Genomic DNA, 25,815 nt, shown 5'->3' on the forward strand with positions numbered 1-25,815 from the left:
CATTTGAAAGTATCCAGCCATAGTTTAACATTAATAAGAAGTCATTTGTCAGATTTAGTTTACCACAGTACAAAATTGTAATTAGTAAGGGCAATATTTGCTGTTTCCAGACAGTAACATGCATTAACAATACTGTACCTCATAAACCTCATCAGGTCAGTGACCAGCACTGATAGATGTAATGGCTTTGTACAGACACTAATATTAAATTAAAAGTTCTTTTGGCACTACTTTAAGTTGGTTTAACATCTTCATTGCCTTCACAAACACACACATTCCACCGCAATGAATGACTGAATGGTCACTTCCATGATTTTTCAGTTCTTAACTTTGTTTGATTTGTCCATTGAAGAGAGCCGTAACTCTGTAAAAGCATTTTCCAAGGGCAGTGACCCTTTAAGTAAATCTTGATGCCGTTTCTTTGACCTTGTGTACAACCGAACATTGTAGAAGAGAGTTGACTGTGTCATACCCCAAACAACTGCGAGCCACTTCATGCATAGACATACCAGGTCAGCTTTTCGTTGGTCGTGCCAATATGTAAAATGACTTGACAGAGAGTAGTAATGTCCCTTTAGTAAACTTTGTACAGTATGTGTAGAAAGACGTTTCTGCTGTGTAAGAAGGTTGTTAGCTAACAAAACTCATGACCAGAATACAACATTAAAAAGAAGACTGGTCTCCGCTTGTGTCTGTACACTGCAGTAAAATATGGGGCATGAGGGCCCTCAGAGCCCTGCAAGAATATATGATCCTAGAAGAAAGTTAGTGTTCTTTCTGAAGTTACTTGGTCCAGCTTCATCGCAATGAATTGGTTGAAGAAGACATTGCAGGACAGTTGAAGAAATCCTGGCTGACCAATCGTGGATAACCCTCTATAACTCTCACCTGTACTGGGTCAAACTTCCAGTAGTATCTGCCCCGCAAAAAGTAGGCAAAACCTGGAACATTAAAAAGTCATCAGTTTTAGGAGAAACACTTCATTTTCTATTATTAATACTGTGGTAGAAAACCAAATCCACCAGTTTATACTCAAAACATTTGTAGTAGTCTTACCATGTTCATCTTGGAAGGCAGCAGTTATTCCTGAAGGTACTCCTCTCCAATCACTCATAGTGCGTGAGTGCCAACTTTCCACTCGCCGGGTTTCAGTATTTAAACGCCAATACTCTGCTCCTTTGAATAAATAGGTTTTCTTGTTCTTGGCAGTGCCCCATAAAAAGGCAGCTTGAATGCTGGTTACAGATAAACCAAGGTCTGATATCTGGAAGGGACCCGTGACCTGAAGCTTTGTATCAAAAATCCAGAATCGCTGTCCTATAATAACAAAAACGCAAAGATCAGGAAACATTTAATATGTGTTATATGAATTGGTAAAAATACTATGGTCACAAGGAATGTAATCATACCAGGGCCCCTAAGTTCACATACAGCTCAAGATGCAACCCTTTCTGCACCAATAAGGGGGATTTTGGAAGCTTTATATATTCTGATCATGTGTTTTTCTGATGATCACTGCTAGAAGTGAGAGTGATCTAAACATTACCCCTATACACAAAAGCAGGGGTAGGCAACCTCTGCATGCCAGCTGTGGTGAAACTACAAATCCCATCATGCCTCTGCCCCTGGAAGTCATGCCTGTGGCTGTCAGAGTCATGGGACTCATGGGTAGTTCAACAACAACTGAAGTGCCAAGGTTCCTTGCCCATGCAGTAAAGAATTGTGCAGATATCTATAATGAATAAGGCTTAGGATTAGCTTATATCATGGTGCCTACAGTAACATAATACAAGACAGGGCCCCTGGGAGTAATGGTACTAAAAAGCGTGTCCTTATTGTAAATTCTCTGGACTTCCTACATCATACCTAGTAGTCTTCTTCGCAAGATATTTGATTATTTCCTGGCTTTTATGGGGCCTTCTGGGGCACATATTGTAAACAGTAACTATTTTCTAAAGTGCAATGTCTTTATTTCCTTTTACACCTTGTTCACCCCGTGTCTGCATGCTGCTTGTGCCCAGATCTTTACTTTCACCTGGTGAAATGTTGTGCCCTAGGGTTTGTTGTCTCATGGGCCAGTGGAGCAGTGGGAGTTAGATCTGTCAGGAGCTGGCAGAAGCTAGAACATTTGCTTTGCCTCAGGGTTAATATGACACGCCAAGGCTCCTGTGTGCAGACACACAACCATGGGCTAAGAATGTGTGCAGATCCCAAGACCCGTCTTAACTTGTGTCATCTTACCAATATCCACCTTTGCTGCATGCAAGAACAAAAGGCAGAATACATCTCTATTTATGGATGTGTAACAATTTTCTCATCCTTCACACAAACATAATGTGCCCAATGTGTACACATTTAGAATTGCTGAATTTTTATTTAAATTATATATTGTCCCAAAACTTATGAAACTTAATGAAACTTATGGAACTATTTGAGTGCTGATGTAATGGACCTCTAGCTGCTTTTTATCTCTCTTGGTCACTGCCAATCCTGGCAACTCTTACTGATGGCTTAAAATGACTGCTTCAAAAGAGACATGCTGCAAGTGCATCTCTTACATGGCTTCTTAATGCACTGGAGGTAACAAAAAGGAGGGGTGGAGAAGAGCCAACAACCTGGCGTGGAATGGTGAACAACCTGGCGTGGAATGGTCTTGGTCCAAGACTCAACGAACTCACCCAGATCTGAATACAACCTTCTTTCTTCCCAACACCCAATCACCATTCCACGCCAGGTTGTTGGCGCTTCTCCACCCCTCCTTTTTGTTACCATCAGTACAAACGTCGGACACCACAGTCCGTACATTTGAGAAGCAGCACACCCAGCGTCCCCAAACCCCCCACTCCCCCAGCCCCTCTTAGAGCGCTTATTCCTGGACATTCATTTTCAACTTTCACAATTAATGCACTGGAGTAGCGCCTTGGTGTCTTCCATTGTCCTACCTGTAAGTTGTTCTGGTTGCGTCCCTTCTTCTAAATTTATTTTGCTGCCTGGCCTGAAGTGTACCTTTAATATATCTCAGATATATTTTGATGTCTGATGAGATTTTGTCTAAGGCTACCGAAGGTACATTGCTGCAGTTCAACTGCGCCTTCAATTACAGTTGTCCCTGAAAGGGCAAGTCTAGCAGGGCAAATCTGAGAGCAATATGCAGTTAGATTACATGCCTTGGAGAAGCCATTAAAAATTAATGAGCATAGAGAGTCTAACTTGTAATAGATAGAGGTTAAAGCTGAACTCAAGCTGAGCCAGACAGGGCACATGCAATTTGACAAATTGTCTTTTTACACTAAGGTTGTTCTGAGAAAATCAGTACATTATTTCTCTACTTGTACATGTTTTTCATCAATCCCTAGTATAAGCCAGGGTTAGCAGAACATTTCTCTAACATACGGTAGTAAAGAGGTGCAGTGGCTTCACATGGCCATTAGTTTTTTTAGGTACTATTACTAAGATGATATAATCAGTCTGTAATCATGCTGAAGTTTGATTATAAATGGTAAAGCAAACTGGTGGTTGCCATTATAGACTAATGACAGCTCAGATATAACAATGTCAAACTATTACAGTACCAGTGTATTCTGCTTACCATAAAAGAACCAGATGTTCCCAGCTGAGTCTTCCAAAGCAGCATCCACAGACTCAGGGATTCCTTTCCAGTGTCGGGAAGCCAAGGCCGGATAACCACTCTGTAGTTTACCTCCTCTGAGACGCCATACATAGCCTGATTTGAAGAAGAACAGCTCCCCACGGATTGTGGATACAGCATCAAAATCTGTGGAACAGGCATCTGGCTGCAAGCAATATAAACCATCACTGTTGTCAGTAATAAAGTTATGATATAGTTCAATTACATATAAAATGTATATCTGTGTATATGTAATTCTGGAATTCATTATTTTTAAAATAATTGATTTAGTTTTAGCATTGCATCGATGCAGTCTACTATTCTCATAAATACGCAAATGAAAATACACTATATTACCAAAAGTATTGGGATGCCTGCCTTTACACGCACTTGAACTTTAATGGCATCCCAGTGTTAGTCCGTAGGGTTCAATATTGAGTTGGCCCACCCTTTGCAGCTATAACAGCTTCAACTCTTCTGGGAAGGCGTCCGCAAGGTTTAGGAGTGTGTCTATGGGAATGTTTGACCATTCTTCCAGAAGCGCATTTGTGAGGTCAGGTACTGATGTTGGACGAGAAGGCCGGACTCGCAGTCTGCGCTCTAATTTACCCCAAAGGTGCTCTATCGGGTTGAGCTCAGGACTCTGTGCAGGCCAGTCAAGTTCCTCCACCCCAAACTCGCTCTTCCATGTCTTTATGGACCTTGCTTTGTGCACTGGTGCGCAGTCATGTTGGAACAGGAAGGGGCCATCCCCAAACAGTTCCCACAAAGTTGAGAGCATAAAATTGTCCAAAATGTCTTGGTATGCTGATGGCTTAAGAGTTCCCTTCACTGGAACTAAGGGGCCAAGCCCAACCCCACAAAGTTTGGAGGTCTGTAGCTATTGACTGCAGACAGTTGGCGACTTCTGCGCACTATGCGCTTCAGCATGCATTGACCCCGCTCTGTCGTTTTACGTGGCCTACCACTTCGTGGCTGAGTTGCTGTTGTTCCCAGTTGCTTCCACTTTGTTATAATACCACTAACAGTTGACCGTGGAATATTTAGTAGCAAGGAAATTTCATGGAACACCTGAATCCAATGATTTGGAGGGGTGTCCCAATACTTTTGGCAATATAGTGTATAAAGGTGGAGGGAAAAATGCTGTGGGACCTGATTGTTACTAACAATCAGCTGCCATCCCTGGTTTTTTGGGTGCCTTTATAGCCCATTTCCTACCATGGTAACCACATACATTAATTTTGCACATCACATTTTAATGTAGTTTAAATGTCATACTGCATTTTCTGATTATAAGCATTTAAATGCAAAGCTTGTGTGCTTAAAGCTTTAGAAACTGCTATATATTTTGATTGTTAAAATGTATACTATATATACCCCACACTTCTAGTAAATTAAATCTCTTAATCCAATCAAAGAGCACACTATGGAAAATGTATAGATTTAGATACAGTAGTAAGATTCTTCTAACCTCGGAATAAGGGATCTCATTGCTCTCAGGTTCTGGCTGATTGCCTTCTGGCTTTGGAGTTGGAGCTATGGTTGGGGGATGCGGTGCTCCATACAAGTACTGGATGCCTTGCTTATCATCTGCACTAAGACTGAGTGGGTAACGGAAAGTATAAAATGGAGACATCAGTGATTTCGAGACTGAGGAATGTTGCAAGCCAAGCACATGTCCGAACTCATGAGCAGCTACTTGCAGAAGATCTGTGCCTGCAATACACATGGAGAGAGGCATTTGCTAGTTCAAGTACAAGATTTTAGTGTGCAGCAAGAATTCTTCTATTGTTGTCTGTAATTCATAGCTATCACCTACCTATACTGTTTCCAATGGTCCAAGCTTCATCATAGTCAAAATGTACGTCCCCCTCTCTGTGTGTCTTTGGAAAGAAAGCATGAGCAAGGATGCCCCCAGGACCATCGAAAGGCAGGTTGTCTCCATGCCAGTACCTGTAAAGTATTGTATTGCAGATTATGTCCATATTACTGTTATGATCCTCCTGGTGCCGCTGCTGGCTCAAAGTATATCTCTGTTCTGATCTCAGGATCTGTTTCAACTTGTCTCTGGATGTTCATACTCTTGTATTTACACCAGTGTTAGTAGCCCTTAGAAGTAATTAGTGCTTACACTAGTATTTACTAACAAGAGTAACACCATATTTTATCATTGATTTTAATCCTTCAAAACTGCCACTAATGTGTGTAAAAGTGCGATATGTGCATTTGATTTTGAGTTTCTTTGGGGGTAAGGGTCTAATGGGAATGGGTCAATGTACCGTGTAAAACACTGCACAGTGTCAGTACTGTCACACACATGTCATTACAAAATATACATACTAAAAATAAATAAATATTGAAGCCCAATGGTCCTTTACCTCAAAATGTAAATGTAATGTCCCTTATTCAGAGAACAGCTTTACATTCTGTTCTAACTTCTGTACTAATTATATTATGCCAGAGCACACTGCAAGTCTTCATGATATATTATTAGTTAATATTAGTACAAAATAGTTTTATCAGCTAGAGATGGAGTGTTTGGACTGATTGTCATAGAAAGTGTAATGAACTCTCACTCATCTTAGAAAGATGTGTCAAAAATAAACTACATATAAAAAATGCCTATTACCAGTTTATGGATAGCTTGTCCAGTATAAGCTAAAGTTGTTGTAGACGTTTTTTTTTAAAGTTTTGTGTGTATGTATTTATCCCTGTTTTTTCTGCTGTCCAAATGCATGAAACATTTCAGGCAGTTTTAACCATTATCAATTGCAAATTAAACACATAAAGGAAATCTACTGCTAACATTTCTAAGCATCTCCTGGTTTTGATAACCATTGGTAGAAGGTGACACTGATCAATTTGGTCATTTAAAAAATAGTCAGTTGAAAGTGGCTCAAATGTTTCGAAAATTGCTGTGTGTGGCCAGCACTAGGGCTGAGTCTTGCTTTTTAAAATGGTATGCCTTTGTTTAGTTACTATTCACTATATGATTGTATAAGACGGTACAATATGATACCATAAGGTAGCACAATCTATACAAATATCATTGGTTGGCTTACATAAAAATAAATTTGCGAATATAAAAATTGGGCAGAAAGTATGTTCTAATATGTCAGGAGGAATGAAGAAATGAATACATTTGAAATATGATGGCATTCATTCCTAGAGATGGGATACCTGATAGAAATAAAAGACCAACTCAATCTAAACCTTTTTTTAGTTTTAGATAGACTTAGAGAGAGTAAATACTTCGATCAAGTTTTTATCACTGTCCCCATGTGGCCATGATGGGTAGAGTTCATGGCAATTCCTGAGACAAGCAGGACAAGAAATGAAGGGAGTGCTAATTACCAGAACAGGAACAGCCAGTAATAACAGCCTAACAGATGGTCTAGCCTTTCACCATTTTAGTGAAAAAGTGTTTTGTTGCAGTCTCTTTCCCTACTGGAGAGGTTTTTAATCACTTCCTGCCCTGACATAAGGAGAGGGGAGATCTCCTCGTGAAGACAAAGGCTGTAATTGAAAACCTGAGAGAAGTTTTGGCGGGGATGGGTTTAACATAAAAAAACCTGGAATATACAGTGTATATATATATACAGTATATATATATATACACTGTATAATCACCATTTACTCATGTATTCATTAACACACTAGCTGAAAGCAAAATTCAATCTTAGGGGGGAGTCTGTGGAAATGTAGACTCCAAAAAAGATTGTCAGCTTCCCTATACTACCACATAGTACAGCAAGGTGGCTGGATCACAGGGCTGCATGTAATTTACATAATTACAGGTCTTTTGCCAGTTAGCCCAATTCCTAGGTATGTGTGTATACTGTGTATTAAGTAGTTTGTCTGGAGTTGCCCTTTAAATTCATAGCATTCTCTGTAAATTTAAAATGGATGATATACATAATGATTGATCATTATGTATTTGGTTTTTTTTTTAGCAATCCTAATTATTTATAGGTCTATGTTAGGTAACTATCTAGTATACATATTCTTACATGAACTACATTATACATTACTACGCTATTATGTCCATGCATTTGAAGGTGGCTATTAAATGAACTCACCGTGTGAAATCGATAACAATGTCAGCCCGTCCTTCATACACCTCAGTGAACGTCAGAGGCGTCACCTCACTCCATACTCTCAGTGCTTCAGCAAGAGTCCTTCGCACCTTGACTTTACTGATCTGCCATGGGAAGCGGATAATCCTGAAACATTAGAAGCATTGTTATCATGTATAGTGGATGAACAATCTGTGTGCCTACCAAGAGATTTACCCCTCACTTCCTGTTCCAGAGACACAGCAGAATGTAAAAGGGATATCTCCTCTTGGCCCAGGACCAGAAGTTACATTTTCCCAGCAGGGCATGCTTAGCATTAGGGCTGGTTCACCCCTGGGCGTTTTACAGCGCTATAAAACGCTCAACATGTGAAAATCAATGATTGCCTATGGGCATGGTTCCCACCTGGGCGTTTTACAGCGCGTAGCAACGTGCTGCAAAACGCCCTATGCTGAAAGAAGTACAGGAGCTTCTTTGGGGCGTATTTGCTGCGCGTATCCATTAGGATACAGCCGGATAGCCCTGGGAAACGCGCGCTTGTCGCGTGTTTTTTTACCGCAAATGCACGTATTCGATACGCCTAGGTGTGAACCCAGCCTAAGAGCAGAGCTTCTAGCTGTTGAATATTGTATAAAAAAACTTTTTAAAAAAAAGGTTGGCTTTACATACACTTTACGTCATTAAAAGTTTGTTGTTTGGCCAACCTTTATCTAATGATGTTGCTGTTCAGCAGGACAACTTGGGTAACTTGGACTAAAGTGGAAAGAAATTTTTGTGTACATGGGGCCTCGTTAACCAATAAATATAACTGAAATTGACTGAAACAGGTTGTCCCCTTCTGCCATGTTTAAACTGGATTTAGACTATTTGGGTAAGGTAAAATGAACACAGTTTTACCTGTATGTTAGGTTGGTCTTGTCCCAGCGTCCACCAGAAAGTACAAAACGCTTTTGTCTGTTACGCCCAGAGGAATCTGGGGGGGCAGGAATATCAGGTACTCCACAGCGAGGGGGATTCCATGAATTGTGAGGTCTGAGCAATCCCTTGGTATGAGTGTTACGTGTCCATGACCGTGGTTTTACTGAGGGGTGCTTCTGGTCCTAAATATAAAATAGATTGAGTTATTCCTCCAGGGATGTGTAATGGATAGCCTAACATGCATATTAAAGTTGAGTGTATCAATATCCTGAAATGTTAAATAAATGTATGTGTTAGGTTTATGTTAAAGGAATCCTGTACTGAGAGAAATATTAAGAAAATGCTAGCAGTCTGGCTGTGCTGACACTGTCCTTCCTTCTGGAGGGTGGCTACTTTTCTTCCCCATGGTACCTGTGTATTTTAAAGTAGCCACTGCTCCAAGCTTGCTCCCATAATGGACTACAATCTCAATTCAAATTAGTAAACTAAACATGAGATTGTAGTCCATCACAGGAGTGAGCATGGAGTGGTGGCTACTTTACAACACACAAAGAGACCATGAGGAACAGAAGTAGCCACCCTCCAGAAGGAAGGACAGTGTCGGCACCAATTCAGAGAGGATTTGAGGATCTACAGCTGAGTGATGTACAAATAAGGTCCAGTGCTGTTATTAGTCAAGATACTTGAATGCATTTTTAAGATATCACTACTAATTTTTGTGTCACTTTAATTTAACTTCCTGTGCATGCAGGACATCATGGACTTTACATACTGTAAGCACAGCATCTACTCCTGCATTTTACTTCCTGTGAGTGCAGAAAACAAATCCAATCAATAACCGTAAATGACTGTAATCCATGGCAGTCAGAATGCACCTCGCGGGCAGGGCCGGCCTTAGGCCTTTAGGCACCCTGTGCGAGAAAGCTTTACAGCGCCCCTCATGCCACTATTTACCATCACCAGTTACATTCAAATTCCTAAGGCAGGCTTAAAACTGGTGGCTTTGAGAAACATCCTAAAACTGGCATTTTCTTCACATCAGAGTAGTGTATTAAAATAACTCAATCTTTATTAATCAGACAACCAACCTTGAACTCTATATAAACAATCATGAGCTAAATTTACTCATTTAAATTACCATACTGGAGCTACAGAGTAGCACAGCTGAAGTATAGCATGTTGGTGAGGATCATGTTATACTGTAATTAAATATGAGAGCCACCTGTTTAGCAATGGGAATTCCACATAAGCCTCAACTTTTTTCTAATTTATGATGATCCGTCGTGAGTTCAAGACACTATGAATGTGAGACAAATAGGTAAAGACACAACTGAGGCTAGGTTCACATCTAGGTGAATTATATTGCACAAAACAGAGATCTGCATGCCAGGCTCCATTCATATAAAGCGTTTGCGTTTCCCTCGTGGCTTTCTGTGCAGAAGACTCTGCTTGTTTGATGCTATCATATAATATCGCTCTTGTACTATTTTGCAGGCATTTTTACCAAACCGCGCGGCTGCAGTAAAAGTCTGAACAATGCATGTTAAAGTGCATTGTTTTTTATGCTTAGAGCAGCTCTGCGCGTATTCGGCTGGCTGAATACACGCGGTCAACCGCTCCTGTGTGAATGGAGGCTAAGTCCATTCAACCTATTCACACCTTTGCGTTACGCGGCCGAATTCTCCTGTCGCAGAACAAGGTGCAGGAGCTATTTTGGGGTCCCATAGACATCTCTATGCATTGAAAACCGTGCAACAACCACGCGGTTTTCAAAGCAACATCGCACAAACAAAAACATGCGAAAACCGCTCACCAGCGCAATCGCCTAGGTGTAAACCTAGCCTTACATGGCCCAGGTGCTTGTTCTAAATACCAATATTGGCTTTCTCATTTGGGTTCTGGTTGCAAAAAGGGGCTTTACTTAAAAACAGTGTTATATAGAAGGATCTGAAAGGACAGAGTGAGTGGAGCTTGGTTGTTTTCACTTTGCATGCCTACAGTGTAAGCTAAAACAGCCAATCTGAGGAAATGCAATTGGTGTACAAAAGACCTTTGATCTTCACATGGGCAGACAAAGATAAAAATGCAGTAACATATGTCATACATCATTTAACTAGGGGGAAATTCTGCAAGAAATATTTATTTTCCTTACACTGAACGTGTTGAACTAAAGCAAGCGACACTATTTGTGTGTTCATTATAAAATGCATGGACTTGTATGTAAATGTCTTCTTCATCATGCACAAATTGACACTGAAATGAACCTGATGAGATTGTGTTGGCTAGCATGCAATATAATATACAAGAGTAGATCAGGGTGTGGTAGCTGGTCCCAGGACTTTCAGTGAGTAACACAAGCTACTCTTGGATGCAGAATCTAAGAGCACCCAGTCTTCTCCAAGGCCTCTGAAGGAAAAGATGATTCATTGTGTTATCAGGAGACCCCTGTCACTCCCTTAGGGGGCACAACGATCGAGGATGCCAGATAATTTAGGAAGGCTGAGGACACCAAATATTGGACCTGAAGTAGCAAAGTAGGGAGCAGGATGGTCAGAGACAGCATTTCAGCAGCTGGTGTGCACAGTTGTACCAGAACATTATGTCCTGAACTGTTGAGATGAAGTCAGCAGAAAGAACAGCAGGCCTCCATCCTTGTGAAGTGATTATAGGAAGCTGCACCTACATTTGCAAACAGGCAAGCTCCCAGTGATTCTGTTTGCAACCGAAACCCTTCCACATGATGAAATAGTGCTAAGAATGGCCTCAACGTATTTGTTGTCATAAATTATGCAATAGGCACTAGATCTCGTATCCCTGGTCTGAAACAAGAGACATGGAACAGAGGTGGAAATTCTGAAGGATTTGGGTATTGATGGTTTATAAGTTGTCTGGTTTGTTTTCCTCTTGGCTGGGAATGAACCGACAAATCTGGGGCCAAGGTCTTAGCCAAACAGTAGAGTCCTATGTTCAGTTCACAATGTTATACTGTGCTTTAGCGCGTGGTTCTGCAATGCGTAAAAGAAAGCATGTTTTTGTGTGCTGGTGCGTTGTGGAGTTGTTCATTCTAAGTGGCACCTTACTGCGCCTTGGTATGATTTGGCGCAGTAGGCATCCTATTTAAAAGAATGCATCTAGCCATAAATTGATTTCAGACAGACAGGGACAAACACCTACCAACTGAGAATGGGATATAAGGTTTTGCCAATGATCCTATTTAGTATCTCACAGCTGGAATTTAACTAATTCTTAACAGCTGGTACTCTCAAGTCAGGAACAACATTTAGCAAAAAAAAAAAATAATTAGTGGAAACTTGACAAAAATGGTGGTTGGTTAGTAGCAGAATGAATCATTATAATAGAGACAAATTCAGACCTGGAAAAAAAGCAAGATCTTGGACAAAGAAGGAAATCATCTTTATCTACTGTTGTGTTATTTATGCATTCTGATGGTCCATTCATTTGCAGATGATAAGCTGATTCTTTGCAAAGTTCAATATTCAAATCTTTGCAGAGAAATTTCCAGAACATCAAAGTGAATTGTACCTTAGATCAGAGATAATGCTATTTGGAAAACTACAAGATCTTATCATCTCTTTGAGGAATATGTGAGCCAATTCAGAAGCTACGGAAGCCACTGTTATAGGCAATAAATAAGCCATTTTGGATAACTATTCAACAATCACAAAGAGGGAATAAAAACATTAATAAAAATAGAGTTTCACATGAAGTCCATAAAAAAAGCAATAGACCAGAAAAGGGTCCCTGCAAGCCCCAAACCTTGGTCTTTTGGTCCTTGTTACAGATGGATATGGTGAAAGAAAGTACATAATTTCTGCTGTTCTGTATGTCCACCATAACAACCACTCAAACAATCAAAGTGGACGCAAACAACTGTGTGTTCAGTTTTTGCCTTAATGTGCAAGTGTGTACAGCATACTTGCACATTAGAGCACACTTACCCTACAAGTGTGCCCTTCTCCGGATTGATTTCTGGGCCCCAGTTCTGTTCCCTGCTGCCATCTCTGTCACCACCACTACTTCTGAGTTTCAGCTATTGGGTGGCTGCTGAGGATGTTACTCCTGCGCATGCACACAGGAGTTACATCCTCCCTGGCACCCAGACTATTTATGGCATCTTAGAGATGCCATAAATGGGCTGAGTGTGTACACTGAATTGCGCTTGAGCTGTAAAGTGTACACAGAAAATAAAATATTGCTCAGGGAAAGAGGAAGAATGTTTTAAAAGAGAGACTTTGCATGTTTCTTCTGCCAAAATTTCCTACCTCCCAGCAATTTATTTTATTTTATTGACTTTACTTCCACTTTAGGATGTTTTATAGGTCTCAACGTGACCAGCCAAAGGAAAGGAAATTCTTTAATAGTATTTTGTTTAAGTTCTTAGATGTTTTTGTTCTTACTCATAGTTTCTTTCTGCCGTTTTGAACTTCCTTAAGAGAAAGCTGAATGGGTGCATAATTTGGGATCTTGACACTGAGACAACATAGTTCAAATAGAAGAGTCTAACAGCATTTTATTTGGTGAGTTTTTTTGATGGGTAGAATTATGGCAGAAAGGTCCTCAATGTATTTTTTTTTTAAGTTAGGGAATCTCATGCACATTTATTTACCTTTTTTTGGAAGTTGTAGCAGGCCAATTCATAGTAGAATCTGTGTTGACAGAATCTAATCTAGTCAGACCTTTTTGACATTGGTGGAGTAAAGGTTAAGAGGCAGGGCCCAATCCTGGTGACACACCGGTGACTAGACACAGATGCTTTTGCCTGTGCCAGCCTAGGTGCCCAAGAGCTGATGGTACTTTCTTGACAGTTTATTTTGTCATCTTGAGAAAGTTAGTAGCACTGATTATTAGGGCTTGTTCACACCATTTTCTGGTCCAGATCTGGTGCAGATTTGCAGACGTGGTGCTATGCGTGCAGCGTGTTTTGTATGCGTTTTTACCGCGTTTCAGATGCGTTCCAGTTCCTTTTTTTGTGGAGTGCGGCTGTTAGCTGTTAATTGCAGTGCGGTGCGTTTTCGTTGGTTTTTGACGCGTTCGTGCGTTGGTGAGAACTGTAGCCCATAAAACACATAGGGATACATTGGGATGCATTTTTAGTGCAGGAGCAAACTGTTTTGGTCCGGACAGAATCCGGATGTTGTGTGAAAAAGCCCTCAGAGCTACTGTGACTTACTAGATACCGGTAGTACCACTGTCACTAGCAGAAGTATGGAGGTAGCTAGAACACAGTAAAGAGTAAGGATATTTACACTGATGTAAGTATTTTACTTTTAAATAGGTAATGGTGTGTGTGTGTGTGTGTGTGTGTGTGTGTGTTAACTTGCCCTACACTATAAATACTGTATTTCATATTTAAGCAACAGTATAGTGCATTTTCAGTCAAAATATTTCCAGTTAGTATTGCAGTGTTAGCTTTCCAATATGATCTTCAACTTTGCTAAAATAAAATTTCCCTCACCTCATGCTTAAAGTAAACTTTGTAAGGAAAAGCAACTGGTTCCATTCAACTGCTGGGAGCCTTGACAAATACTTACAGGGTTATTCACAAAGCTGCCAAAGGCAGCCGTGTGAATAACTGACTCGAAGTGAAGTGAGCCGAACGCTGTTCGGCTATTCACTTCAGGCTTCTAAAGCTGATTTCAGCCGTACATCGACTGAAATCAGCCGTACATCGGCCTGCTTCGGCTGGCTTCGGGGTCGGCCGAACATGCTCAGCATTGTAAACTGGCTGCTTATGCACTCAGAACTGTCACATAGGGGCGGGTAAGCGTCATTAGCACTGTGTAAACTTTAAGATGTGACTTTGCTTGGCACCAGCAGCAGCACTGAATATAAGGTAGTACTGTGGCATCCTCTGCTTTCTGACAGCAGTGACAGGAGAAATAATTTGCCTCACTGGATCACACCCCCTGGATTTTCACTATAGGTTGGACAGCATTTTAATAAATCACTTGTTATGCCCAATGTGAACAGTGTGTTAACACTGACCACTAATGTGAAGCTAGAATTTACACTGACCACCAATTTAAGGAGGCTTTTACACTGGCCATCAATGTAAGGAGGCGTTTACACTCGGCACCAATGTAAAGGGGCGCATTTATGCTGATCACCAATATAAAGGGGGAATTCGCACTGATCACCAGTGTAAAGCAGGCATTTACACTGGTAATTTACACTTACATCTACTTGGAGTTGGCATGCTCTCCCTGTGCTTGCATAGGTCTCCTCTGGGTAATCCAGTTTCCTCCCACACTCCAAAGACATGCTGGTAGCTTATTTGGCTGCTGTCTAAATTGGCTCTATTATGTATACATACAGTACATATACAGTATCTCATGCCTATGGCTAGCCTGAGCAGTTTGATTCTTCACTTTATGCCAGCTACTAGACATATCTGATATACCTAGTTTAGTTGTATCAGCACCAGACAGAGCGACTAACCGGCAAAGTGTTACTAAGATGAGGCTCAAATTTCTGGTTAAGCGGTTTTGTCATGCATGACTCTCCATGCTTTTCTTTGTAGTTTACAGCTTGTCTGTGGTAAACAGTCTGTGTTTGCACTGTGTGACCTGGAGACTTCAATCTTGCCTAAGGATCCAGTCCATTAGACACTAAGCCCCAGCTAATTTCTTCTGTCTGTGACATCACCATTTATCAGCATCTAAAGAGACACCACTGACTCAAATTCAAAGTCACCTGGAGACAAGCATGGGCTGGTTAACCTTTCCTATACAAAGCTGAGACAGGATAAATACCCGAGGCTATCCCATGGCACTTTGTGCTTCTATATCTGTTAAGGTATTGCATGACTTCAACTATAAACTACTGTTTGCAGCACATATGTGAAATAACGTTTTAAGGTGATAAATAAAAATACATCCTTTCAAGCTTTACCTAGGTCTACTTTCTCTTCTTGCTGAACCATACAAAAACGGTGATAGATATGCTAATATGGTACATTTTAATTCATTGGAATATCATAATAAATTAATTGTTTGCTATGTACTATTTACAAAACAGTACATACAATTATTATAGTACCACTGGGGAGATTTACCTTCACTTCCTGTCCTGGATAAGCAAAAGGAAATTATAGAAAATCTCAACAAAATGAGGGTAATTCCCATCTTAAAACAGTCATACCTGGATCATGTGCCCCCACTAAGAGATTTTCTCTCACCTTTTGCTCTGGTTACAATTCAAACATTTTGGATTTCCTTCACTTTTTGTCTTGTGACAATGGTCACCAGGAAAGAAATGGTGAATCCCTACATTGGGGACACAGACAGCAATAAAGAGGGTTATTATGTCCCTAACCCTTCCCTACTCTATCCAAAAGCTGCACAAAAACAGTTGCTTTTACATATATTTTACACTGAACTTTAGGTAAAATCCAAAGTTACCCTTGCAGTGAGGATTCCCAGCACTGCAAGCTTAAATGCTCATTTTTGTCTCGGAGAACATTTCAAATCAGTCGCCTTATCCCTCATTCCTGCAGGCTTCCTCTCCACTGCCAGGGAGGGAGTAAGGAGATGTCTATAGAGGTCGCCCCGAAGCCGCTACTCTTAACTGCTCCATCACCACTCATAGGCAATCTGACGTCATCACATATGCAAATATGCATATATGTAAATAATGCAAAACCAGCAGTCCTGTATTGTAAGTGAGGACCCAGAAGACCCACCCACAACTGTCGAAGAGAAGAAGAGAGTGCTATAGGTTTTAGTGCCACCTTTTCTTCAAGTGAAACCCGAACACTGTAGCGCTGTGCGCTGCAATTTTCTTTTCTGGAGAATATAGAGGAGAGAGTGAGGAGAGACAGCCAGGGGAGGGAGTAAGGAAATGTCTATAGAAAACTACAAATCCAAGCAATATATTATATAGCAATACAAAATAATATGAAGCTACATACTCTGTGTTGTTCCAGGGTGTTGGGTGGCCTGTGTGAGCTCTCACCAGGGCTGTCAGGTGGGCTGTGCGTGCCCCCCGGTGGGCTGTGCGGGCTCTCAGGTGGGCTATCAGGTGCGCTATGCAGACTCTCAGGTGGCTATGTAGACTCTCAGGTGGGCTATGCAGACTTTCAGGTGGGCTGTGCGCACTCTCAGGTGGGCTATGCGGACTCTCAGGTGGGCTCTGCGCACTCTCAGGTATCCTGTGCAGGCTCTCAGGTGGGCTATGCAGACTCTCAGGTAGGCTGTGTGGACTCTCAAGTGGGCTATGCGCACTCACAGGTGAGCTGTGCAGGCTCTCAGGTGGGCTATACGGACTCTCAGGTGGGCTATGTGGGCTCTCAGGTGGGCTGTGTGGGGTCTCAGGTGGGGTATTCACACTCTCAGGTGGGCTATACATGCTCTGAGGTGGGCTACGTGGACTCTCGGGTGGCTATGTGGACTCTCAGATGGGCTATGTACACTTTAAGGTGGGCTATGCAAACTCTCAGGTGGGCTATGCGGGCTCTCAGGTGGCTTTGTGGAGTCTCAGGGGGTCTATGCGTGGCCTCAGGTGGGCTATACAGACTCTCAGGTTGGCTATGTGGGTTTTAGGTGGCTGTGTGGGGTCTCAGGTGGGCTATGCAGGCTTTCAGGAGTGCTGTACAGGCTGTGCGGTGTCTCACCAGGGGTAGGCAGCGTTGTGTCAGAAAGACAGAGGAGGAGATGTGCTTGCCGCCCTGCACCTGTTTACAGGCCTGATAAACAATGTCACCAGGGATGAAAGTGAGAGTAAATCCAAAATTTTTAGTTGCCACCAAAACAAGAACAGAGGGGAAATCTTCCAAAGGGGATACTTCTTCCCGAGACAGCTGTCAAAGATGGGATTTCCCCCACGTTGGAAAGATATCCTTGCTCCTCCTGTACAGGACAGGAAATTAAGGGACATTTCCCTAATGGGACACAGATGAAAAAAAAAACCTCACAGTACTTTTAACAATCCTTTGCTTTATCTAGAAATAATAAAATGGTTTTAGTTATATGTGAAATCCTTGGCAACAGTGAGTATCATAAGTGCTCTCAATTGAACTGGGATTATCCAGCATATTTGGAACTATCTGTGATCCTTTAGCAAATGTTGCCTAGGGGCAAGGAAAGGGGCTAATGCCTTCATCCCATGGGTGCTGCTTCTAAACATTGGTCAAATGAGGATAACATCTGTGCACTGCAGGTAGCAGCAGTTCAGGCATTCAATTGAGGACAGAGCAAATATTTCACCATCTCTCATTGCTAAATGATTGTTCTATCTGTTTTGAAAACAGGGCTGTATGGGCCTGTGTCTAGGGCAGAAAGTTTGATGTGAAGGGCACCAAGTCTCAAGCTGTACACATTGTGATGTTTTCTTTTGTGTCTCCTTCCTCTGACCACCTATAGACATGGTCATCAATGGTTCAACTTTGTGGTTGAATTGAGCACAAAAACTCTGGGAGGAAGGGTGAGCAGGTAATGTAGAGGTGTAGGAGTTATAGGAGGAAAGGAGTGTTGGGGATGTAGGGAGTGCAAGACATGACGGTGCTGCAGGAGGTGTAGGAAGAATAGAGTGCCTAGTATGTAGCGGGTGCACGAAGTATAGGGGGAAGTGGGTACAGGGAATGTAAAAGGTACAGGAGAAGTAGGAGGAAAGGAACTGCAGGAGATGGAAGCGGTGCAGGAGAAGCAGGTGCTAAGGGAATGCAGGAGATATAAGGGGTACAGAAGGTGTAGGGATAAGGGGTGCAGAAGGTGCAGGGGAAAGGGTTGCAGGATGTACAGGAGAAAAGGGTTACAGGGAATGTTGAGGTGCAGGAGATGTAGAGGTGCAGTAGGTGTAGGGAAAAGTTGGTGCAGGAAATATTGGGGGTGCAAGGAATGTAGGGGCTGCACACGGTATAGGGTAAAGGAGAGAGTGTAGGTGATGAAGGAGGTGTAGAAGGGAGCGGTTGCATGGGATAGAGGATGGTGTCAAAGGTTCTTCATAGTTCAAGAAACATTAAACCATTTCTTCTTTTCTTGTTTGGTGTTCTAAACAGTTGCAAATAATTTCTTCATATACGGGAGACATTAGGTAATGGCCATTATTAGTGCTGACTAATTATGTCCAATAATACTTTCAGCAAAGAACCCTGCAATAATGTAATAGAAATAATTGCAGAGGACCTAGCAGTCAAGGTCAATGTACACTTTCTAGTCATTATTGTTAGTAGAGTTCCATAGAGCACTATAAGGGCTTATGTAGACACTTTCATTTTGGATCCAAAGTGCAGCGTTTGACAAGAAAATGCTGCATTTGACCTGATTTGCCTGAAATTTAAAACACACCTCAGTAGGATCTCCTGTGTCCAAAGAGAAGCAACGCAAAGCAATGTATGTCAGAGACAGCCTCTGAATTGTCATCTATACTACTTAATTAGAGCCAAAAATAATCTGCTGACCTGCATTCCATCAATATTTGTTCAGTATCAAATAAACTAAATACTGTAAATCATATAGACCATGCCCTAGTGACTTATAGTAAATATGTTGTCCTCTAGTACCTCAGACAAAAATGCAGAGGGGTCAATGAAGAAGTTAAATGGAAATACTCACCCTGGTGACCCAGGACTGAAAACAAAATGACTTATTAAGCCTGCTCAGAACTGGTGCCTACATGTGTTTGTTTTTAGGTAAAGAAGCTGATATACTGTTTGTTCTGCAGATGTAAACCTAACCATAATCCATCTGACATGACCTTATGACCCGCTCTCTGAGCGGCCTTCCCTTTTTCTGGCCCTGTGTTGACGCCTATCGTGTCCTATAATGGCATGGCGTAACCGAAAACACATATTTAAAAGTCAAAAACTAAAAATCAATATGTATTTCCCACTCCTAATACCCATATCCCTCTAGAATTTTGTAAACTTGTACCAGTAAAGGATGTACTTCCTCAATGCACTGACACAATTTCACTCAGCCCTGTGAATATGAACTTACTTGTATCAAAAGTAAGAACTACAACTCTGTGTCTAAACAATGTAACATTATCATTGTTTGCTGGAAGCAAGGCATGATGGGCTATGTAGACTTGAGAAATGGAGATTGCATCACATCAAGCAGCAGAGAAAGAGATGCAAAGCACACTGGGAATCCAGGAAGTTGGTGAAAGTGATGAGCAGATGGAAGGCAGCACATAAAAGGGATTTCCAGTAAGCTTTGTATTCCTACTACAATGCTGATATTATAACAGGATAGCATATGCTGGGACCAGGGGCGTAACTGGAAATCACAGGGCCCCATTGCAAAATTTTGTATGGGGCCCCGTGATTTCTAGTTATACCCCTTGCAGAGCCCACTCGAGATCCCACCTGAGGGCGAACCTGCAGAGCCCACCATAGACTCTCGATCTCAATTTGGTAACCAATCGCTGGCCAGAATGAGCGAAGCGCACTGTTACTATCGATTCCTCATAGGCAGAGTACATTTGGTATCACTCCGCCTGTGACAGGAGACGGCGCTATAGAGAAGGCATAGGCTTCTGCTCCCACCGGTGCCGCCTCGCTTCCTCTAGCGCTGGCTTCGTTGGCACCGCTGATTCTCTCCTGCCTCTCCCTCAGCTCTTCAAGTTCCCCCTTATGCCAGTGGCCCTGGGAATGGTCACAACTAGGTCTTATTTTCTGGGTAGGTCTTATTTTAGGGGAAACAGGGTATCTATCTATCTATCTATCTATCTATCTATCTATCTATCTATCTATCTTTTGTCTGTCTGTCTATTTATCATCTTTGTAATGGCATTAATGGGAATATTTGATTAATTGAGACCCAGAGAGAAGCCAGAAAATGATCCAATTTACCAGGAGACAACAGGAAACGGTTTCTACCACCACCTAATCATATACTATCTATGAAGGAGGTTTACCAGTAGACCCTGTACCAGTTCTGTGAGAATGCAGACAGTGACAACTAGTGACATCAAAGAGACATGAGGTATAAGATTTAGCATATTAGTTCCAGGCAAATAATACAGAGCTTTCAGACACAAACTGACTGAATCTAGTTGTTTTTTGTGAACTCTTTCAGCCTTCTTCACCATGTCTAGGGAAAGGGTACAGCTGAATTCTAAAAGCAATAATGAGTAAAATGTTTACTCAACAGAAAAGTTAATAAGTACATTCGCTGAACACATTCTCTTTCCTCTCTTCAACACTCTCTCCCTCTCTATTCCTCTGCAGTGAACATCCAGCCTGTGAGATGTTTTTAGATACTGTTTATATAGAGGATAAACATTTCAAAAGATCGGAAATAACTTTGAACAAAAACACAGAATCCATCTGGGTAGGGTTTGCAGTGGCTGCAGTAGCTGCCATCCAGTTATCACTTGCAGGCTTATTCAATAAAGCAGTGGTATCAGCGGCAGCGATCTACAAAGGGCAGTGACCCACAGCAACTAATCACATTTCAGCATTCTGAAGATCTATGAGAGATGAATTCTAATTGGTTGTTATGGGTTATGCACTTTCCATATTATTTGCTGCTTGGAAAGAGCAGTTTGTATTCTATGTCATGGGGATATAGAGGCAAATGTATGCAAAGAAACCCTGGGCTGAGTACAGGTGTTTGCAGCATGGCACACCAAGGAAACACCATCATTGACTTTTGGTTCTGGTGATGGTCCCATATCATTGTTATCTGCAAATTCCTCCATCTATTTCTGGTTTATTTTGCGTTATCCTCTACAGGCAATGCTGCCAGTGTTTAAAGCGGAACTCCGGGCACAAACAATGCAATTTAAATATATTCCTCAATAGCCACAAAGGATATACATCCTCACATGCCCTTTCAAGCCCTATTATTACCTTGTTAAAGTAGCAGTGACATCACTATGCAGTACATAGTCAGTACAGAGAGCAGAGCTGTGGGAGGGACCTGGGAGGTTCACCCACTACAGAATTGGTAGCCAAAATCCGGCCCTCAGCCTGTGGTGAAACTACAAATCACGTCATGCCTTTGCAAGTCATACCTGTGGATGTCAGAGTCTTGCAATGCCTTTTAAGACTTGTAGTTCCACAACAGCTGAAAGTTTGGCCACCACTGCACTACAGGCTGCCTGCAGTAAACTACGGGAAGGGGCAGATACAAGACCAGTCACCCTGCACAAGGTGAGAGAGCAGCAGTGACTGGTCTTTATTACAGTAAGCTCCTGCACGAAAGCAAAGTTTCACACTGGATTACTGTACAGATCTGGAAGAAATACACAAAGCACTCCAAGATTGAAGTAATTATACATAGGGCTCTTCTATTTACACAATATTTGCTTATCCTGGAGTTCAGGATTTTAAGAGAGAAACCTGGCACTCAGGAGGCATTTGATTCTGAGACAATCACACACAATGAATGGAATTAGTATAATAGATATCTTTACTTACGGGGTTATTCACAAAAGGGTGAAGGGTTTGGAGAAGGCAGGAGAAGTGACCGATCTAGGACAACATAGCTGAACTGGAAAAATTCTCCAATTCAGCTCACTTTCCAGTTCAGCTATGTTGTCCTAGATTGGTCACTTCTCCTGCCTTCTCCAAACCCTTCACCCTTTTGTGAATAACCCTGCTAGTGGCCATTCATGACTATTAAAAGGTTTTTATTGCTTCTGCATATTTAGTTTTAAAGAAGAATAGCTAAAAAACTGACCTCGTTTAGCCAAGGAACTGAATACAATGTCACCAACATATTACTCACATGAGTGCGTTGCGGCTTAAATCCCCACGATTGCATAGGGGGGTTTAAAAGTGAAATGCTGCTTTCTGAACATGTACGCCTGTGAAAAGCTGTCAGTACATACACTCTGCTTAGCTCTGATGTATAATAAAAAAACGCCAGCCTGCAGATTCCAAATCCCAGGCAGCTGACAGCACAGAAACACAACATCCCTTATACAAACAGGGTCTGTCAGAGTCATCCTGTGGCTGTCACACTCATCCAATCAGAAAATGATCACCTCTGAACTGCTAGAGGCCTGCAGCACATTCCTCCAAGGTGGAAGAGTCTGCAGGTAGTCGCAAACTTTCATTTATTAATTTCTCCTTCCAGAGTGACAGCACAATATACGTGTTCCAAATTTTAATGAATATGTACATCTTGTCTTGAATTGTATTGTAGTTGTAATGTCTTCCTTATATTGTAAACATCTGCGCAAACTGTTGGCGCTATATAAATCCTGTATAATAATAATATCCTGTATAGAACTGTTCTGCTTTTATAATGATCAGTTTCAGTAGACTGTTAAGTACAATTCAGGGAGCACTCACTGGGATATGTATGCAGATATAATAACTCATTCAAATAACCTATTAGATGTAGGGAGTGAAATTGTACAGATCAAATAAAAGTCATTTAGAAACGTACAGTGTAAAGTAACAAACAATCTCTAGTACTTCTATGTGATAAATCACTTCCAATAACTTTTTATTGCACCTGATATGATCACATTATATATAATATAAATATGATCACAATATATATTTTACAATCAGATTGCAGCATGCATAGAATACAATGACTTACAGTAAGGAGATCTATGGTATTTGAGTGGCACCATCAATGAAATGGTGGCAGCACAATTGAAGAATGAAATGTCTCAGTATGCATATTTTCACCCCAGATGACACTAGCTTGGCCAGAGTAGCCTGGCTGGTACTTGGTAACCGATTTCCTCCAGTCTGGGGACACTGAATGAAGTCTGACTAGTCCAGCCAAAGCATGTCACAAAATCACATCATAGGGACATTTTTAAGGCACAGAATCTGTCTGCTCCAGATTCTGCCTGTGGAGCAGACAGAATCTGGAGCAGTTGCCCATAGTAACCAATCAGCTTCTCTCTTTTTGTTCAGTTAAACTTTGAACATGGAAGAGAGAAGCTGATTGGTTACTATGGGCAACTGCTCCAGAGTCTGTCTGCTCCAGTTTTGATTAATGCACCCCAATCATGTTTCCAATTCTTCAGGTCAGTACTATGACTCCTTTTCACTACAAGGCATATCTGCTGAGTTTCCTTATATAACTCTATAGAACTGTATGCTTCTATAAACTTTACACTAGTATTAGGAAATACCTACAGAGCAAATAAGAAATAGAAAGCAGAGAACATTGTGACTCACCTGCATTGTGTGTTGGGAGTTCCCCTGAGGTATTGGTGTTGTATGTACTCCTAGTAGGCACAGGGCAGGCAGGATAATGAGGAGATACATTCTCAGAGCTGAGCACAGGTTGTATAAGGGAGGTAGTAACTACTGTATGTTGCAGCAGACTCTTTGTTCCACTTTCTTTGTCTCTCTCTCTCTCTCTTTCCTGTGTTATGTGTGGAGGAGCTGCCTGGTGCCTGTCAGTGAGTAGAGAATCCCTGCTGGGGATTTATACTCCTCTGTGCCTTTTGTTCTCTCCCTTCACTTTTATGGCCTGAAGTGACACATCTGAGCAGCAGCATCACGTGCTAAATATTTGGGAAGGAGAAAAAGAGAGAGCGAGAGGGGTTGACTAAGGAGAGGGGTACAGTTGGAAAGGAGACAGGAAGGGGTTATTTTGCTGTCAACAAAAAAAAGATTTTCTTTAACAGAAAGTTTATATTGTGTTAATTTATCTTGGCAGCTTCACATTGAAAATAAACATGAAAAAGTAAAACAAGGCAGGCAAAAGCACACATATATATTTGTGTATACAAAATGTATGATAAACTTGTTACATTGCACACTCACAACCTTGGATGGTTAACTTAAAGTGACACTAAGCTCAGGAGTTAAATCTTACAACTGCATTCAGGTATCTTCACTATTAACAAAAATGTATCTTATTTGTGTATCACTCAGTTGTAGATCCTCAAATCATCTCTGAATTCATGCTGACACTGTCCTTCCTTCTGGAGGGTGGCTACTTTTGTTCCCCATGGTCCCTGTGTGTGCTGTAAAATAGCCACCGCTCCAAGCTCGCTCCCGGGATGGACTACAATCTCAATACTAAACATGAGATTGTAGTCCATCAAAGGATCGAGCTTGAGGCGGTGACTACTTTACCACACACACAGGGACCATGGGGAACAAAAGTAGCCACCCTCCAGGAGGGATGACAGTGTCAGCATGAATTCAGAGATGATTTGAGGATCTACAGCCGAGTGACACACAAATAAACTACATTTTTATTAATAGTTCAGGTACTTGAACACATTTTTAAGATTTAGGTCCTGAGTTTAGTGTCACTTTAACCACTTGAAGTCCGAGGTGTTAAATCCCCCTTCCAGTCCAGGCCATTTTTCATTATTCAGCACTGCAGCACTTTGACTGACATTTATTCAGTCATGCAAGCCATAACAAAATTAATTTTATTTATTTTAAAAAAAAATTTGGGGACAGATAGAGCTTTCTATTGGTGGTATGTAATCACCACTGTTTTTTTTTACTATATAAAGAAAAAAAGTACCAAAAATGTTTTAAAAAATACTGTTTTCCCTACATTATGTTATAAAACATTTATTATTAGGGATGCACCGATATATCGGCCGCCGAAACATATCGTCCGAAAATGGCACTTTTGGCAAATTGCCAAAAGTGCCATTTTCCTGCCTATACATCGGCGACTCCGTGATTTCTTTCCTTCCCACTGGGCGCTGCTCTGTGTCCCTGCGGGGAGGAGAGAAAGTGACGGCCGGCCGAGCTATGCGGGACATGAGCGCTGTGAGTGGCCGGTGTCTCTGCTCCCACACCGCTCGGCTGCCTATCACAGTGCGGCAGAGCGGTCTGGGGGCGGAGACAGCGCTGTCACAGGAGGCTGGGCTCTCCACTCGCACCGCTCACTCAGCCTCCTGTGACAGTGTGTGTCAGAGAGGAGAGCAGGCTACATACACTCAGTGATCAGTGATCTCTGAGTGTATTGTACATAATTGAGGATATGGTATGGTTAATATATCCTCAATTATGAATGAATGGGAGTGATCTATATCCCTCCTGTTCATAATTGTGGTTATAGTAAACATTCTATATTCTCAAGTTATAAATGAACAGGAACACTCAGAGGATTTCTGTTCATTGACAACAGGGGATACAGAAAAAGAGATTGAGGACTCTGTGTTCTCAATCTCTTTTTCTATTTTAAGGGTCATATCGGGCTAAATAGACACCAAACATGTCGAGCATAAAAATTGCCTGCACCCACGAAATCGCAAAAAAACGACCATACCAAAAATTGGCCA

The 25,815-nt window shown here is 41.6% G+C and overlaps 1 protein-coding gene across 1 annotated transcript; it reads right to left on the bottom strand.

Annotated features, from left to right (window-relative positions):
* Positions 1–782: 782 nt before the first annotated feature.
* On the bottom strand, positions 783–23,846 carry MMP11 (matrix metallopeptidase 11). Its single transcript, XM_018565907.1, has 8 exons — positions 23,735–23,846; positions 8,602–8,804; positions 7,708–7,851; positions 5,448–5,581; positions 5,100–5,344; positions 3,590–3,794; positions 1,057–1,317; positions 783–941 (listed from the first exon to the last, which is right to left on the bottom strand). Exons 1-8 carry the CDS (start codon positions 23,822–23,824, stop codon positions 799–801), a joined length of 1,425 nt encoding a protein of 474 aa, XP_018421409.1. The 5' UTR covers positions 23,825–23,846; the 3' UTR covers positions 783–798.
* Between the last annotated feature and the right edge of the window lie 1,969 nt (positions 23,847–25,815).

Source organism: Nanorana parkeri, unplaced genomic scaffold, assembly GCF_000935625.1.
Source record: "Nanorana parkeri isolate BGI_ZX_2015 unplaced genomic scaffold, ASM93562v1 scaffold899, whole genome shotgun sequence".
Taxonomy (NCBI): Eukaryota; Metazoa; Chordata; class Amphibia; order Anura; family Dicroglossidae; genus Nanorana; species Nanorana parkeri.

Excerpts from the sequence above, each read along its gene's own strand:
- MMP11 (XM_018565907.1), bottom strand. The coding sequence starts at position 23,824 with ATGTATCTCCTCATTATCCTGCCTGCCCTGTGCCTACTAGGAGTACAT. Across the intron at positions 5,582-7,707 it reads ATTGTTATCGATTTCACACG|GTACTGGCATGGAGACAACC; the intron begins GTGAGTTCATTT and ends AATACTTTACAG. Across the intron at positions 1,318-3,589 it reads GAACATCTGGTTCTTTTATG|GACAGCGATTCTGGATTTTT; the intron begins GTAAGCAGAATA and ends TTGTTATTATAG.